The 18,329-nt window shown below is 35.6% G+C and overlaps 1 protein-coding gene across 1 annotated transcript; it reads left to right on the top strand.

Moving 5' to 3' along the window:
* The first annotated feature begins 8,078 nt into the window (after positions 1-8,078).
* LOC107955794 (xanthotoxin 5-hydroxylase CYP82C2-like) lies at positions 8,079-8,825 on the top strand. The gene has a single exon (XM_016891594.2). It carries the CDS (start codon positions 8,079-8,081, stop codon positions 8,823-8,825), a length of 747 nt encoding a protein of 248 aa, XP_016747083.1.
* The last annotated feature ends 9,504 nt before the right edge of the window (positions 8,826-18,329 follow it).

The following is an 18,329-nucleotide window of genomic DNA, read 5'->3' as shown; positions in this document are numbered from 1 at the left end:
AGGTCAAACCTAACTAAGTGAAGAATTTGAGATGAAAGATTTGGGCCCAGCAAAAAAGATACTTGGTATGGAGACTCTTAGAGATAGAAAAGTAAGTAAATTGTACCTAAGTCAAAAGCGGTACATTGAGAAAGTTATTTGTAGGTTCAATATGCAGAGTGCTAAGCCTGTTATTACTCTTTTAGCAGCCTATTTCAGACTTTCATTGGCTTTGTCTCCACAATCAGATAATGAGATTGAGTACATGTCACATGTTTCATACTCTAGTGCAGTGGGATCTCTCATGTATGCTATGGTTTGTTCACATCCAAATTTATTGTATGCAGTTAGTGCAGTTAGCAGATACATGGTGAATCCTGGTAAAGAACATTGGAAAGCAGTTTAGTGGATTTTAAGATACTTACGAGGTACTACTGATGTTTGCTTACAGTTTGGAAAAACTAGAGATGGAGTCATTGGGTATGTTGATGTTGATTTTGCTAGAGACCTTGATAGAAGAAGATCTCTCACAAGTTCTGTCTTTACAATTGGAGGTTGTGCAATCAGTTGGAAAACCACTTTACAAACTACAGTTGATTTGTCTACCACTGAAGCTGAGTACATGGCGATTAATGAGACTTGTAAAGAAGCTATTTGGTTGAAGGGACTCTTTAGTGAACTCAATGAAGACCTTCAAATCAATACAGTATTTTGTGACAGTTAGAGTGTCATCTTCCTTACAAAAGATCAAATGTTTCATGAGAGAACAAAACACATTGATGTTTGGTATCATTTTGTTCGTGATATTATTGCTCGTGGTGATATTGTTGTGAGCAAAATTAGTACGCATGAAAATCCTGCAGATATGATGACTAAGTCACTTCCTATAACCAAGTTTGAGCATTGCTAAAACTTGGTTGGTGTTCATTGTTGAAGTTAAACCCTCAAGGGGTTTTATGGAAGAGGTGGAGAACTTGTTCGTTGAAAGTTCGCGATGAAGAATTTGTTAATTGAGAATTTGTGTCAAAGTGGATATTGTTAGAATTAATTGACCTGAATCCTTATTTAAATAAAATACAGTGGTAAAATAAAATAAAAGTAAAATCCATATAAAACTACACTTCTTTTATTTTATTTTAGAATAAGGTTTTTTAAACCTTATTAAACTCCATCTATTTGATATTGATTAGAATAAGGTGTTTCAATCTTACTACACTCTTATTAGAATATGGTTTTATAAGCCTATATGTAGATACAGTCTACCCCTCTTGTAATTAATTCGAATTCGACATAGTGAATTTTCTTCTCCTCTGCCTGTGGTTTTTTCCCGAAAGGGTTACCACGTAAAAATCTATGTATTCTTTATTTTTATTTCTCTTTTCTTTACGATTTATTGTCATTATTGACATTTTATTTTTACATAACACAAGAACAAATTTATATATGTTGCTGATGCATGTATTGATGTGGTTATCTATTTTTTTGGCACATAAAATAAAGGTTGTATAAAACATATTGATTTATCCATTCAGACAATGATGACCCCATCATAATAGACAACCCCAAATATCGCACTGGGTTGTTCGAACTCTGTACTCCCAGAATATTGGAAACCAACCCCCGATCAGCAGGTGAAACATTACTACTAAAATAAATAGACGACTTGTCAAAATCTAATATTCAGCAATGATATTTTTTATAGCCAACGCTCCAGCACCTGTAGCATTTACGAAAATATTGCTATTATCCATGAAAAAAAAAAGAGTAACAACTCGTTCATTACAACACAATTTAGCTCCACAAAATCGTCCTTGCCTACTAGCCATCTTAAGCAACATTGAAAAGCTCTCCAAACAAATGAGAAAAAGGTAGAGTTCAGTGAAATCCCTTTTCTCAATCCTCTAATCAGTACTATATTCCCCCATGCCTTCCCATTGATGATCACCGAATATAAAACCGTACTTATTCACCTCAAAATCAATGAGACCCATCCTTTAGAAAACTCAATTGTGATCATCATGTCAGAAATGAAGTGTGATCCAATATGATCATACGCTTTACTCATATATAATTTGAGGGAAAAAGTTTTACGTCTCCCCATCCTCTTGTTTTTTAGCACCTGTAAGATCTCATATGCAATAATGATATTATTTTATATCAGTTGATCCGGAACAAAAGCACTTCGTGCCTTGACCATACAATGCTTAAGAATCAGTTGCGACCTATTCACCAACACCTTGACAACAATTTTATAAATAATCGAACATAGACAAATAAGTCGAAATTGACTCATGTTCCTATGATTAAAGTGTTGGAAAATGTACTCATATTTAGTAAACATGTAATTATTTTCTATGTATTTGAACAATAAATAAATAGATAACATTAATTTAAAATTTCACTATTATGTCTTTTATGTTTCTGTCTTTCATGTTTTCCATGCATAGCGAAATTGTGACAAACAAACATTAGCCCATTGATTGTCTAGGTTCAAACTGATGATAAGTGGCACTATAAAAACATTTACTTTGCGAGGAAGACAATTTACTTCAGTAGATAATCTAAATGAGTCTGTAATCCCATAAAAGAATCGAAGTGAGCATTTGATTCAAATACTCAGAAGGATTACTATGTTGTCTACAATTCCAATTAGGGAGATGACTAGTCTTGGCTACCATAGTAGCTGACTCCACGGGTAGAGACATCGATTTATTCATTGGAAGAATGATACATTGGACTGGACCCAAGTTGAATTAATTCTGAATCCGTTTGTGAATTAATTCATTTGTGACGTTCTTGGTGTGATTTACCTAAATCTTGAGTTAGTCACTGACCATGCGCATGTGTAATATCCCGAATTAAGGCCTAATCGGAATAGTGGTTTCGTGACCACAAATCCGAGATAGAAATAATTATTTTATAATTATTTTGAGGTTTATGATATGATTGCATAATTGTGTGAAAATTTCGTGAAGAAATTTTTGGCATAACGAGTTTAATTTAAAGTTAGGGACTAAATCGAATAAGTTGCAAAACTTGCATTCTAGAAGTTTTTAGTATGAAATTGTTTTGAAATATTAATTAGGAGGTTTTAAATGGTAATTTGACCAATTTTAAGTTCATGGACAAAATTAGGACATGGAAGGAATTTTTGGAAAGTTTAGTAGTAAGGGCATTTTGGTCATTTGGATATTAAATGAAATAAAAATAGGAAAAATAACCCAAAATGATCATCTTCTCCATATTTTTCTGCCGATTTTTGCTCTCCTCCATAGATGGGGTTTCTTCAACTTTCAAACTTCATAGTAAGTGATTTCAAGCCCCGTTTTTAATGATTTTTATGTTTTTGAAATCCCGGTAGCTCGATTTGGCTTATGTTAACAATAATTCAACCTATGGTTCATATTTGGAAAAATACCCATAGGTGAAATTTGTGTATTTTTGTTTGTTATGACAGAATATGAGGTTTTAAATTTTGTTAGACAACTTGTGCTACTCGGTTTTGAGTAAAAACGAGTAAAAATGCTTAATCGGTAAAAATATTTAGTAGTCATAAATACATGTTAGAGTGAGAATTTGATGTTGCCATAGAAGGGAAAAATGATCAGAATGTCACAAAACATGATAATAAGGGATGAAGTTTAATTCCCGAGCCTAGGGGCAAAAGTGTAATTATACAAAAGTTTAGGGGCAAAATGGTAATTTTGTGAAAGTTCATATTAAGGACTGTTTTAATGAATGTATGTATTAAATAAGATTAATTTGGTATTATAGATCAAGAGAAACGAGATTCAAGTCGTGATCGAGGGAAAAACAAAGTTTACGAGGAAGAGGCTCGATTGTTAAAAATTTTGTACCGAGGTAAGTTCATGTGTAAATAAGGTAGCATAATTGTTATTTTTAAGTTATTGATGTTAAATATATGATATGCTGATTTTTATCATGAAATATATGCTTTGTGGTTATTTTCGAATAAAATGCAAATTAAGTGTATTATTTGTTAAATATAAAGTGCTACCGAGTATTGGTTTCGGTATTTTACGGAAGATGGAAAGGAGAAGTGTTCGAGGAAAATCCCGTTTGAACCTTAGGAATAGATTAGGATACAAGTGACATGTCACTAGGATGGTTGAACATCCGAACTCGTTGAGTTGAGTCTGAGTTCACTTATGGATGTGAAATGTCTGAACTCGTTGAGTTGAGTCCGAGTTCGTAAGATGTAACTAGGCATCCGAACTCGTTGAGTTGAGTCTGAGTTCACTTATGGATGCGAACACCCGAGCTCATTGAGTTGAGTTCGAGTTCACTTATGGGCGGGTTACATGGTAGCTTGGCTACAAATATGGCACTTATGTGCAAATTATCCATGTATCTGAATTATATTCCGATATGTTCAACGGGTAAAATTTCTAGTGAAATGGAAGAACACTTAAGATGCAGGTGACGTATTGGTAAGTATTGTGAAATGGATACTTTGGACAGGTATGTACTTAACCTTCGGGTTGAAAATAGATACAACAACGATAAGGTGGTAAGATGATTAATGATGTTTAGAAATGTGATATATGTTTTGGTGATACCATGCTAAGGTTGTTTGGTATAATTGTATTGTTATGTTACTTGTTATTTGCATATAACTTACTAAGCATTTATGCTTACTCCCTCCTTTTCATTTATTGTAGTTTTGAACAAGCCGGCTTAGGAATCGGGACAGGTCAAAGGTTCGATCACACTATCCGAAGGACTCTTTTTGGTAAATGGCTTGTAAAACTTAAGTATGGCATGTATAGCAATACACCTATTTTGTGTAAATAATTTTGTGATATGGCCATGATTTGGTTGAGAAAATGCTTAATAATGATAAGTCATGGAAAATGCTAAGTTAGATCATGTTTGATGTCATGGAAGTTTAATATGTTATCTAGATCATAAAAACTCATGAAAAGATGAAATTTGCCATAAACAGAATATTGCAGCAACACTGACATGAGTTTGAAAATTTACTAAAAATCATAGAAATTGAATTTGGTGATGGATTAAATATGAAATTGAATCCTAGTATGTCTAGTTTCTTATAAAACAAATGAAACAAGTAAAGGAATTATATATTATAAGATATTTGAATTTTAGTGAAACAGGGCCAGAGCAATTTCTGGATCCCCTGTTCCAACTTTATTAATTTACCATAAATTGTAAAAAAATAATTAGGTGGTGTATTTTATATTCCTGGAATCCTTATTTAGTCTAGTTTCGGAATAAATAAACTTCATAGTAATATAAACTTTCCATAGAGAGAAATATGGTTTGTAGTAAACATAGGTCAGTCTAGTCAAGTCCTGAAACAGGGGTGACTTTAACTAATAAAATGTATTAATTGGCCTAACCAAAAATTCTATAAAACAATTATTAAATATATATATATGAGTCTAGATTTAAGGAAAATTTACGGATCTTGATTTCGAGTTTTGTAACTTGAGATATGATTTTTCTTGTAACTGTGACGCAGGTAGCTAGAAAGCTGTGAATGTAGAAATAAATGATTCGAAGTTCTTAATTCGATAAATTATGTTCGGTAACACCTCAAGCTCGACTCCGGAGAAGGTCTCGGGCGTGGGGGTGTTACATTATGTAACTCATACGCTTTAATATAAGTAGAGGCTTATGCTCTAATGATGATTAAACCCATAACCTATGTTGTGTACATAACTTGTGTATGGTATGACTTTACTAGCAATAATGGAATTCATAGCTCAATTAAAGTGTTAACGGTACCCTCCCATTGACATTGTATGGATTGATAAATATGGAATGTGACCATGGGTTGCTTGTTCTCAAACAAGTAATTTTTCATAGTCATTTGTTGACAGTAATCATATTAATCATTAAGAAGACACAATGGTGACAACAAGATAAAATAGGATTGTATTAAGTGAACGAATTTAACTCAAATGAATCAAGGATATCATATGAGGGTAACACATACATGACGAGGTCATTGGACAAAACAATTAGATGAATTGCTTTCATAATGAGTATACAACAAGGAGTTTTCAATCATTGTACTTATTGTTGACTAACTCCACGATTAAGTAAATTGTGAATTATTAGAACGATACTTAATCCTTGCTGTAAAAAAAATGGTAGTCGCAATCCGATGCCAACGCGGATGTTTTTCCCATCGACCATATCCATTGAATGTCCTCTGATTCACAACCCATTATTTCCCTCCACTTTCATTTTTGAATTTCCAACCAAATTAATTCTTAAGTTTAAGGAAATATAAAAATTTATTTTTCAAAAATCTCTTAGAGATAACCCCTTATCCCCACTAATTTCTCCAAATGAACAATTTTTATCTATACTTTCATCCCAAAGCCAGATACTAGATGGCTTCTAAACTTGTCCAAGGGTTGCCCATAGGAAAATATCCCATCATTTTCTTGTGCACTAAATGAATTAGATAGTAACTTTCACTATGACCCAGTCGGCCACACAAAAAGCAAAAAAATGATAGGCATTCATATCTAAACTGAGCATAGATGTCTCCCGATCCAGAACCATCATTTTCTTTTTTTCCACTTCAAAGGCTCCCACATCAGTTTTAACTCGCGTCGATATATAATTCCAGAAACCCCTACTTACACTTTTACCATCATAGTCCAGAAAAGCACCAATGAAGTTTCCAAATTGCTTGGCCATTGGTTCTAAAAAGAGACCATTCAATAGCTCCAGATTCTAAACCTAAAAATCGACAAAAATAACAGGACTTGCATTTGATCCTTTCCCTATTGCAAATGATGAAAACTCAAGATATGGTTATTGAAAGTCCAGGGCTACCATCTATTACACATTCAACATCAACCTCATAATAAAATCGAAAAAAAATTATTTCTACCCTAGATTTAAGATAGAAACCCCCCTAGCAGATGCCAAATGTTTTCTAGCATTGCCAACATTGACTGGAACTAAATCACGCATATCTCAGGAAACTACCCACCAAACAAAACTAAAACTCTCCTATTGCTTCCCCCTCCTCCAACTATATTTGCCATGACTCCTCCTTCCATAAACAATATTGAGATTTGCAATTTCTATCAAGATGAAAACACTTTGGATAAAACAAAAAAAAAAGTGTTACAAGAGTAGATGGAGAAAACGAAAAAGACATGCTATAAAAGTAGACAAACAGTTGAAATAATTTATATAAAATTTAACTATATCTTTCCTCTACACCAATAATTTGGATAATAATGGAATAAAACTTTAGTTACCTACTTTCTTTCTTTCTTTTTTTTTTTGATAAAAAGTTACCTACTTTCTTTCATCTAAATGGAAAAGGTTGTATAGTTTGAGTAGCTATTTTTGGTAATAATAAAACACAATTTTGACTTAGCGAGGGTCACCTCGCCACTGCCAGCTTTTTCCTTTGTTTTTGGTCAATCACCAACGTCAGCATTATTCTAATAGGGAAAAGATTGTATGAAACAGTTACACCACGTCATCTGTATCCCTTTTCGAATAGTTTAATGCCACATCAGCATTTTCATCATAAAAAAATCAAATGAAAATGAAAATTTTGGAATTTAGGATGAAATTCTTGATATGACATGAAATTATTGGAAATTGATAATATCCCTATTTTATACAATTCTTTCTCTATGGCGATATTGTTATGTTATTGCAATATATATATAGTAAAACTTTCCTTCACTATTCATTCTTTAATCTTATTTTGTCATTATATATAGTAAAACTTTTGTCATTTATTTACTTCCATTATTCATTCTTTAATCTTCGCCCTTCAATCTTATGCTTCAATATTACTAAAATCGTAGCAAAACCTAGTTGAGTCCCAACATCTTTACTCCTGTTGTAATAATAACAGGGTTACTCTGCCATACATATCATGGATTTCTCATCTTATCTTCCAGCAATCCTTGGGATTCCTTTAGGACTGCTGATGTTTTACTCCATCTGGAGGAAAGGCATAAGTATGATGAGGGAAAATTACATGCCCCACAAGTATCAGGTGCCTTGCCCATCATAGGCCACCTTCACCTGCTTGCCACCTAACCAACCCTTGCTCGAACCCTTGGGCCATGGCAGATAAATATGGACCTGTTTTCATGATCCGATTTGGCCTATTCCCAACCCTTATCCTTAGCAATCATGAAATTGTTAAAGAATGTTTAACCACTAATGACCGGGTCTTAGCCACTTACCCAGGATCAAATGCAAGAAAGTACCTCTCTTACAACCACGCTGGCTTTGGGTTTGCTCCGTACGAACCATTTTGGCCTGAGATACGTAAGTTTATCGTGGTTCAACTTTTGTCTACCCATAACTTAGCAAGGCTAAAGCATGTTAGGGTATCGGAGGTGACTGCGTTGGTGAAGGATTTGTACTCCTTTTGCAAGAAAAATGAGGAGGCCATCTTAATGTGTGGAAAGCTTAAAGTTAAACATGATTCGAAAATTAGTTACAGGGAAGAGATATTTCTCTATGCTGAGGGTGAAGACGACAAGGAAGCGCATCTTGTGATGAAGGTTTACAAACAGTTCTCGTATTTGATAGGTTTTAATGCGATTTCAGAAGTAGTTCTGTTTCTGAAATGGATGGATAATTGGAGCTTGCAAGTCAAATTCATGAAGCATGCTTCCAAAGAGATGAACGCTCTTTTTGAAACTTGGGTTGATGAACATCTAATAAAGAGGACTAAAGCTAGACCAAATGAGGACCAAAATTTCTCGATGTCATGCTATTTGCAATGTAGGATGATATCATGTGTGGCCATACGCACGAGAAGGTTATCTAGGCAACTGCAACGGTATGCTTTTGCATTTTAATGTTTTCGTTAACTAGCTATCATTTATCAAGACCTGTTATAAAATATCAATTCAATTCTGAATTACATACATAGCCTTTAAATTCAAGTTGGTCCTCTCTACTAATTGTTTATTCGTTTTAGGTAATTGGATGTTTAACTGTTGCTTTTTCTTTTTTATTGGTTATTGTTTTGCCTAATGCTTCTTCCGAGTTTGTCAAATTTATTGTTAGTCCACATTGGTTATATTCAAGCTGTGTCTCTTCACTAATTGTTAAATGATTGGGTAAACTTAAGGGTACATGATGGTCGTGAAACTAACTGAAAATTCAACTTAAGGCAAGCACACCTATCGAATAGTAGTATAGTTATGGTGAGACCAGAAATATCGTATCCACGAGAACTAAAAGTACTAGTAATTACTATCTTTTTATTATCTAGCCTAAAAAATTAAGAGAATGTTTACTTAAAACTAATTATCTAATTAGCTAAGATTACGACAAAGATTAAGGTTGGAAAATACTTTTGAAAAACCGATTGAGAAGACAATATCCAAGAAAGAATCCACCTAGACTTCACATATTACCTTTGAATTAGACGATTTATTCACTTGACTTATTCCATAGAAATCTCTGATTTATGTTAATATCCCTTTGAAGACTACAAACAACTGACTCTAGGTTGATTAATTGAAATCTCTTTCTCATTAAAACCCTTATAGTCGCATTAACTCGATCTATGGATTCCCTTATTAGATTTGATCTAATCCGACAGATTTATGTCGTCCTATCTCTAGGATTGCATGCAACTCCGCTTAGTTATGAATGATCTACTCTTAAACAGGGACTTTTCCTCCACTGAATAAGCACATCAAAAACCTGAATTAATATCCTAGAATACTAAAGCAAGGATTAAAACTCACAATTAAGAATAAGAAAAAATATTTATCATATAAATCAAAAAGTAATAAGATTCGTCTTAGGTTTTACCTCCATTAGGTATTTAGGGAGTTTAGTTCATGATAATAATAGAAAACATCTCAAAGTATGGAAAACAACAAAACATAAAGAAACCCAAAGAACTTCTAGGAAATTGGATGGAAATCTTCAGGCTTGATATATATCCTACCTCCGAAGTGATTCTGATGGCTGTTCTTGAGTACTTCCCTGCCTTCTACTTTGCGTGTCCCCTCTAATCTTCTTTTAGGGTCTTTATATAAACTTTTGAATGCCCAAAATAGCCCAAAATTAGCCTTTTTTGAGTAAAACTAGACTTGGGCTTGACAGGGACACGGCCGTGTGCCACGCTCGTATAAAGGTGCTTAGGCCATGTGTAATTCTAATTTGGATTAATGTCGACACAGCCATGACACACAGGCATGTGGTCTACCCGTGTGTCACACACGGGCATGTGGATCACCCGTATGGTAGTGCTTAGGCCGAGTGAAACACTGATTTAGGCCCAATTTGTCCGTTTTTGGCCTGTTTCTTGTTCTTTTCGCTTTCCTATGCTCACCTAAGTGTAAAACATGAATTTAAAGGACTAAGAGCATCAAATTCAATAAAAACAAGGAAAAATCATCCATAGATATGCCAAGCATGGGGTAAAAATATGTATAAATTATGGTTTATCAAATATCTCCACACTTAAGCATTTTGATCGCGTTATTTCATGATAGGTTTTAAATATTTATAATTAATCATTCTTGAAACTAACTATTATCGCGATGTAGGAAAGTGTACCTATCGAACAGTAGTATAGTTTTAGCAAGACTGGATTGTCGAACCCAAAGGAACTAAAAGTACTAGTAATGACTGTCTTTTTATTATCTAGCCTAAGCATAATGGGGTTTTGTTTTAATTAACTAATTATCTAAACTAAGAACTCACAGAGAAAAGAATTGGGGAAATTGCTTTTGGGAAAAATAGATTGACTTAAGACAGTACCTAAGGAAAATTCACCTAGACTTTACTTGTTATTCTAGCTCCGAATCGGACGATTTATTCATTCAACTTATTCCATAAAAATCCCTAAGTTATGTTATTATCCATATTCGAGACTAATAACATCTAATCCCTAGATTGAATAACCGAGACTTTTCTCTAATTAACACTTTAGGGTTACATTAACTCGATCTATGGATCCCCTTATTAGATTTCACCCTAATCCAGTAAAATCTTGTCACCCTATGTCTAGGCGCGATATCAACTCCGCTTAATTATGATAAATGTACTCTTAGCAAGCATCTCTTCAAGGTTTGGCTTCTTTTCCTATTGGTAGGGTGGTTGTTGGTAGCCCGGAGGATGTTGTGGTCTTTGATTTCCTTGACCGCCCCACGAAAAATTGGGGTGGTTCCTCCAACCTGCATTATAAGTGTTACTATATGGATTGTTTTGAGGTCGTGGATTACTACCCATGTAGTTTAATTGCTCGTTATCTATGCTGTGGCCATAAGGTTGGTATCCTAAATGGTTTGTTCCACCGCTACTTGCTTCGCGCTGCATTTCTGGGTGAACCTGTGAAGAATTAAGAAAACCATCAATCTTTTTATTCAAGAGTTCTACCTGATTAGAGAGCATGGTGACCAAATCGACGTTATAAATGCCGGCTGTTTTCGTTGGATTTGTCTTCATGACTTGCCACAGATAGTTATTCAGTGAAATCTCCTCTATGAACTCATAGGCATCTTTCGGTGTTTTATTGTTGATGGTTCCGCCCGCCGCTGTGTCAACCATTTGCCGATTCGAAGGATTTAGACCATTGTGAAATGTTTGTACTTGGAGCCAAAGCGGTAACCCATAGTGAAAGCACCTTCTCAAAAGGTCCTCGTATCTCTCTCATGCATCGTAGAGTGTTTTTAAATCCATCTGTACAAAAGAAGAGATATCATTACGTAATTTAGCCATTTTAGCCGGTGAAAAATATTTTAGTAAAAATTTTTCGGTCATTTTTTCCCAAGTAGTAATTGACCCCTATAGTAACGAGTTCAACCACTGTTTAGCTTTGTTCCTCAATGAAAAGGGAAACAACCAAAGATGAATGGCATCATCAGAAACGCCATTGATTTTAAATGTATCGCAAAATTCCAGAAAGTTTGCTAAGTGAGCGTTGGGATCTTCATCCTGCAAACCATCAAACTGAACAAATTACTGTATCATCTGAATAGTGTTAGGTTTTAATTCAAAAGTATTTGCAACTACAGCAGGTCTAACTATACTAGATTCAGTTTTTGTTAAAGAAGGTTTAACATAATTATACATAGTGCGTGGAGCAGGATTTTGATTAGCCGTAATTGCAGGAGGTAGCTAATTCTTGGTTTTCAGCCATCTCTTCGGTTGGGGGTTAAGTATCGTCTTCTTGCTCGTTCTCCGTGTATCTTAAGCTGCGTCTTATTTCTCTTTGGTTTCTACGAACTATACGGTCGATTTCTTCGTCGAAAAGTAATGGTCCCGACGGTTTTCTTCTGGTCATAAACTATGAAAACCTGCCAAGAGAAGAAAAAGTAAGTTAATAAATAATAACAAAATTAAATTAAATTGCAAGAAAAATAAATGGCTAAAGTAATAAAAATTAAGCGTTCTTAATATCTTAGTTCCCCGGCAACGACGCCAAAAACTTGATCGCGTTATTTCGTGATATGTTTTAAATATTTATAATTAATCATTCTTGAAACTAACTATTATCACGATGTAGGCAAATGTACCTATCGAACAGTAGTATAGTTTTAGCAAGACCGGATTGTCGAACCCAAAGGAACTAAAAGTACTAGTAATGACTGTCTTTTTATTATCTAGCCTAAGAATAATGGGATTTTGTTTTAATTAACTAATTATCTAAACTATGAACTCACAGAGAAAAGAATTGGAGAAATTGCTTTCGGGAAAAATCGATTGACTTAAGACAATGCCTAAGGAAAAATCCACCTAGACTTTACTTGTTATTCTGGCTCCGAATCGGACGATTTAATCATTCAACTTGTTCCGTAGAGATCCCTAAGTTATGTTATTATCCCTATTCAAGACTAATAACGTCTAATCCCTAGATTGAATAACTGAGACTTTTCTCTAATTAACACTCTAAGGTTGCATTAATTCGATCTATGGATCCCTTTACTAGGTTTCATACTAATCCGGCAAAATCTTGTCACCCTATGTCTAGGCGCGCAATCAACTCCGCTTAATTATGATAAATGTACTCTTAGCCAGGGTCTATTCCTCCTCTGAATAAGAGCTTATCTTGAATCAGTATCTTGGGATATCAAAACAAGAATTAAGAACACATAATTAAGAACAAGTTAAATATTTATCATACAATTCAGAAAATAATAACAAGATTCGTCTAAGGTTTCATTCCCCTTAGGTATTTAGGGGATTTAGTTCATAACTAAATAAGAAAACATCTTAGAAAAATAAATAATACAAAACAAAAAGAAAACCTAAAGCTCCTGAAGGGGAATTGAGGAGAGATCTTCAGTCTTGATGATGAATCCGGCTTCCGAGATGAATCAATCGGCTTCCTTGGAGTAATTCCTTACTCCCTATTCTGTGTATCCTCTTTTCTCCTCTTCTAGGGTGTATTTATAGGCTTTGGAATGCCTATGAGCCCTCAAAAGTGGCCTTTTCCGAATTGGACTTAACTTGGGCTCGGCAGGGACACACCCGTGTGCGATTACTTCAGGCCATGTTCGAGCCTGTTAAAATGGCACGAGCGTGTGCTATACCCATGTAAGTCGTGCTTCGATTCTGCCAGATTGACACGGCCATGTGGTCTGTACGTGTGAGGAAGTCCAGGCCGTGTTAAGTTCATACTCTGGCCCATTTTCTCTATTTTTTGCTCGTTTCTCGTTCCTTTCACTCTCCTATGCTCTCCTAAGTATAAAACATGAAATTAAAGCATTAGGAGCATCGAATTCACCAATTCTAATGAGAAATCATCCATAAAATGAATTAAACATGGGGTAAAAATATGAATAATTTACAGTTTATCACATTTTCTTGTCCTCAAGCAAAATCCTCAACTCACAATTAAAATAAATCCTTCTCAATTTATAATTCTCATCAATAATGTTCGAAATAATCCATAAGTAATTATACGTTAAAAGCTTAACTATAAGAATATTAAAATTTCAAATAATCTAAATTGAGCATTTCAAACATAAAACCATAGGTATCCCCCTTTATCTAAGTAATCACCTTTAATTCCAAATTAACAAGGTTGACATCCTCACTAATGATTCACTCAAATCACTCAAAGTGTTTAAGGTTCAACAATTAAGCACTCAATAGTCAGACATGAAAAGTTACTACCATAGGCTTGCATGAAAATCAAATCTCCACCACTATAATGAAATGATATGCAAATCAAAAGGTCTTTAGCAGGGTTGTAATGGGGCTTGGATTAAAGGTGTGGATAAAGGCTACAAAAGAGGGTTAGAATCGAGATTAATTTAATAGATTACCAAACTTAGAAAAAATAAAGCTAATCACTGAAGTACAAAAAAGTTCCAGAATTCGAACTATCCAAAACTAATGATGTGAGGTTTTTCTCAATATAACAACTTTAACTTATCCAAGCTCTTTAGAACAATATGTAATTTGAATGAATATACAATTTTTTTTTAAGAATAAGAACAATAATGGAGAATACATAATGAGAAATAATTCAGCAATTGGAATGAACGAACATAATTAGGTAACTAATCAAATTAGGTCTCGATAAAAAAGGAGTCAATAAAAAGGGAAAAATTCTTAATGAATCAAAAAAGGATAAGTTATGGGTTTAAATTAAGGGATAAAGTCGAGAAATAATAGTTAAGGCTCAAAGGAGTTCACTAGGGGTCAATTATGTGGGTAGGCTTTTTGTGGGGTAAATGGGTTAAAACCTAAGTGCCTTTATCATTTTAGTATATCAGATCAAAGGTGTGGTCTAGATATGTATAATCGGTGCAAGTTCTAGAATAGCAAATCAATGTTGACATACTCAAAAAAATAATCAGTAAGCAAGAAAGATATAAGCTCTAAAAGGCTCTAAATCTCACGAAATTTATGGGTATTCAATGTCAATCCTGTAAATTCAAATATTCAAGATCATACCTCGATTCAGGGAAACAACCTAGAAATTTTAATTCTCAAAAGTCGACTTATCATGTTTTATCCTATAGTGTCTTAAAGTTTAAACAATCAATGCACAGTTACCTATGATTTAATTCAAAACATATCAATAAAAATCATAAATCAATCAAGATTCACTCTAATAATGATATGAGAAAATTATTTGAAAACAAGATAAAAATTCAGGGATTTTCTGATAATCAAATAAATAACCTCCCCACACTTAAGATGTACATTGTCCTCAATGTACAGAGATAGATAATAGCAATATAAGCATAATATCAGAAGAGAGGGAGAGGAACGAAACTGCCCTGAATTTGGATGAAATCCTTGAAAGAGCGCAAGCAAGAATTGTGGAGAAAGCCGAATAAAAGGCATGATTCTGAGTTACTAATAAGAAAATAAACACCACTGTGGAAGAGAATTAAGGGATTACTTGATAATCATTATAAAGATAAACATGGTTCAGAATAGAAAATATAAGTCTTCATAAATAAATAAGAGACAAAATAGAATTGAAATTAATAAAAATAAAAATAAAAGTAAAATAAGTGGACTCAAGGGTCCTCATCATCAGATGCCTCGCGGGTTGACGATGCCGAAGAAGAGATGTGGAGATGGTGGCAAATCTGTCAAAGAGTGGCATCGATGCTGTCGAACCACTCAAAGTACTGCTGCTCAAAGCGAGTAATCGCTTGGATAAATCTGTCAAAGTGGCAGCAGGAGGTCGGTGACTCGGTGATGGTGGTGGGGGTGGCTCCTCGTGAGGGGAAGGGACATCATCATTAATGTCCTCTGGCTCATCTTGGTCATCGGACTAAACGAGTCTGTACTGAGGGGGGTCGAATCCACAGCGTCGCTCTATCATTCTCATATGGATTATGCTAGTCATTGAGAAGACATCTGGCCTACTAGTGTTAGTGTCGATGACATCTCTAAAGTGTTAAAGAGGCCGAAGTGTCGAGTGAGGCGAGTCACGTAGGGTCCAAGGCAAATGGGACCCCTCCTATAGCGATCTGTCTGGTGGCGAAAAGCGAGGGCGATAAAATAAGCCAAGTCAAATACATGACTAGTCGCCATGCTCTATAAGAAGTAAGCATCGGCGGTGCTAACAACGCCGGTGCTCTCTTTCCTCTTAGTCAAGGTATGAGCCAGGATAGCATGGATGTAACATAGTGCTAGTGGAAGAGAAGTCGCCTTTGAGCGACTTGCGTCATAGAGAACAACATTCACCATAAGGTCAGTCCAACAACAAGAGGGCAAGTAGTGTATATGCCAATGAAGTTGTAAAAAGTTCTCGAAAGCCATGAACTCCTCCGTGTGAAGGATCAAAGCAGCACCAAACTCGGTACACTCATGTGTCTTACGAGTCCACCGAGTCTAAAAATAATAGTACCAGCCTCGTCATCTGTATTCATCACATACTGTAGATGGAACGTAGTGCAAAATTCCAAGGTCAACTCTGAATAGGTGGGCTCGATGATTGTAAAAAACCGATCCCACAGGGCAGTATCGAGATGGAATCAAACAAGGTGAGCAAGTTAGACCTGTTCTAAAGCGGCCGAATCAATACAACGTCCCACTCCTAATGGTCGTGCTCGAAGTAGCTGAAATAGGTCGTCCTGTGGGCCTGACGAGAATCGAAGTACAGGGTGCCGAGCTTCGGTCGAAGTGCTCGAGGAGGTTGTGCATGTGCTTTTCCGCTTTTTCGAAGCTGGGACGACAGCTTTCTTGCCTCGTGTGTTTGTCATGATGTACCTGAGAGAAAGAGAGTAAAGAAATCAAATTGTCGAATCAGCACAATAGGTAAGTTCATAAGGATTCAATCAATTCGGCTCAACAACTTGGACGAATTAAAAATAATAATCAATATGCCAATGACCAAATAGAAACCTAATAAGCTGAATTAAGACTAATAATGATCATAAATAAATAAACAAGTAAACTTGAAGAAACAGATTGGCAAGATAATGACATAAAAATAGTAGCAAAACTCAACCCAAAACAATAAGCAACATGTCCAGATTCACTAAACCATCATATTAGACGTAAGTAAAGCAATAAAATCAAATAATAATCATAACAGAATAGGAAATAATAGAGAAAGAAATAATATTAATGATAACAATGGTAATAAAAATAAAAATAAATAATAAAGATGATGGAAAAATGGGTAAAGAAAGTGTGACCAACGGTGGTGGTGGCCGATCGTGAGAGGAGCGCAGTTAGAGCTAGTGCGGGCCGATGGTGGTGAGCGGGGAAGGACACAGGCGTGGGGAGTTAGGTCGTGCGGCGTACTATAGAGGCGTGGGTTTTGCAGTGAGGAGTTGAAAAAGGAAAGGAAAATAGAGGGAAGAGGGGAGGGAAGGGATAAAAGAAAAGAAAAGTAAAGAAGAAATGAGAGCTAGGGGTGGCCGAACGGTGGGGGAAGGGGCTGCGGCAGCTAGGGTTTGGGGGGGGAAAATTTGAGAGGAAGAAGACAAACTAGAAATTAGGTTTGGGAGTTTTAAGGGGGACACGGTCGTGAGAGGTCCGTGATAGGCCACATGGCCATGTTACACTCCCGTGTGGTTTGACTATTACCCGTGTTAGTCGCGAAATTTTTATGACTATGTGCCACACGGCCTGGGGACACACCCGTGTGTCTAGGCCATGTGGTGCTCATGGCTGTGTTATACGGTCTTGTTCTTCATTATTCACTTCTCCCATGCCTATGTGGTATCCTACATGCCTGTGTCTGAACATACGACTGTGTGTCTTGCTCGTGTAACTCTCTGACTTGTTTGAAAATTGAAAATTTTTTGCTCCAGTTTTCACATGGCCTAGGACGCGCCCGTGTGTCTATGCCGTGTGCTTCACACGGCCGTGTCACATGCTCGTGTGGATTTATCGCAAGCCGTGTGGCTCAATATTTGGGGATTTCATAGCCCTATTTCCATACGGCCAAGGACACGCCCATGTGGGTCACTGTTCCTGCATCAAAAACACAAAAAATAGCTAAAATACACTAGTTAGTGGTGTTAGTGCTCGGGTTGCCTCCCGAGAAGCGCTTATTTAGAGTCTAAGCTCGACTTACCTCTTATTCGCATGGTCACAGCGGATCACGGAGTTGAGACTACTCCTTTTTACTATCACTTCTATTATCCACATAAAGTCTAAGTCAAGTAATATTTACTTTAAAAATGCCAAATTGAGAATGATTTACCCTGACTGTACCGTATGGGAAAACATTCAGTACTGTGAAAGGAGTTGCTTCGTTTGTATAAAGCTCTAAAGTAGCAATTCGGGGGTCCTTTTCATCTAACAATACTTTATCCCCAACCTTAAATTGCTTTGTTTCATTCTTACACTCATCATGGTGTTGCTTAGATTCATTATGTGCTTTTGGTTTCTTCTTGCCATGTGTTCGCCATTTG

This window comes from Gossypium hirsutum, chromosome A07 (assembly GCF_007990345.1).
Source record: "Gossypium hirsutum isolate 1008001.06 chromosome A07, Gossypium_hirsutum_v2.1, whole genome shotgun sequence".
Taxonomy (NCBI): Eukaryota; Viridiplantae; Streptophyta; class Magnoliopsida; order Malvales; family Malvaceae; genus Gossypium; species Gossypium hirsutum.
This window is presented reverse-complemented; position numbering and strand designations above follow the sequence as displayed.

What these genes read in the sequence shown, in the direction of transcription:
- LOC107955794 (XM_016891594.2), top strand. Translation starts at nt 8,079, where the DNA reads ATGGCAGATAAATATGGACCTGTTTTCATGATCCGATTTGGCCTATTC.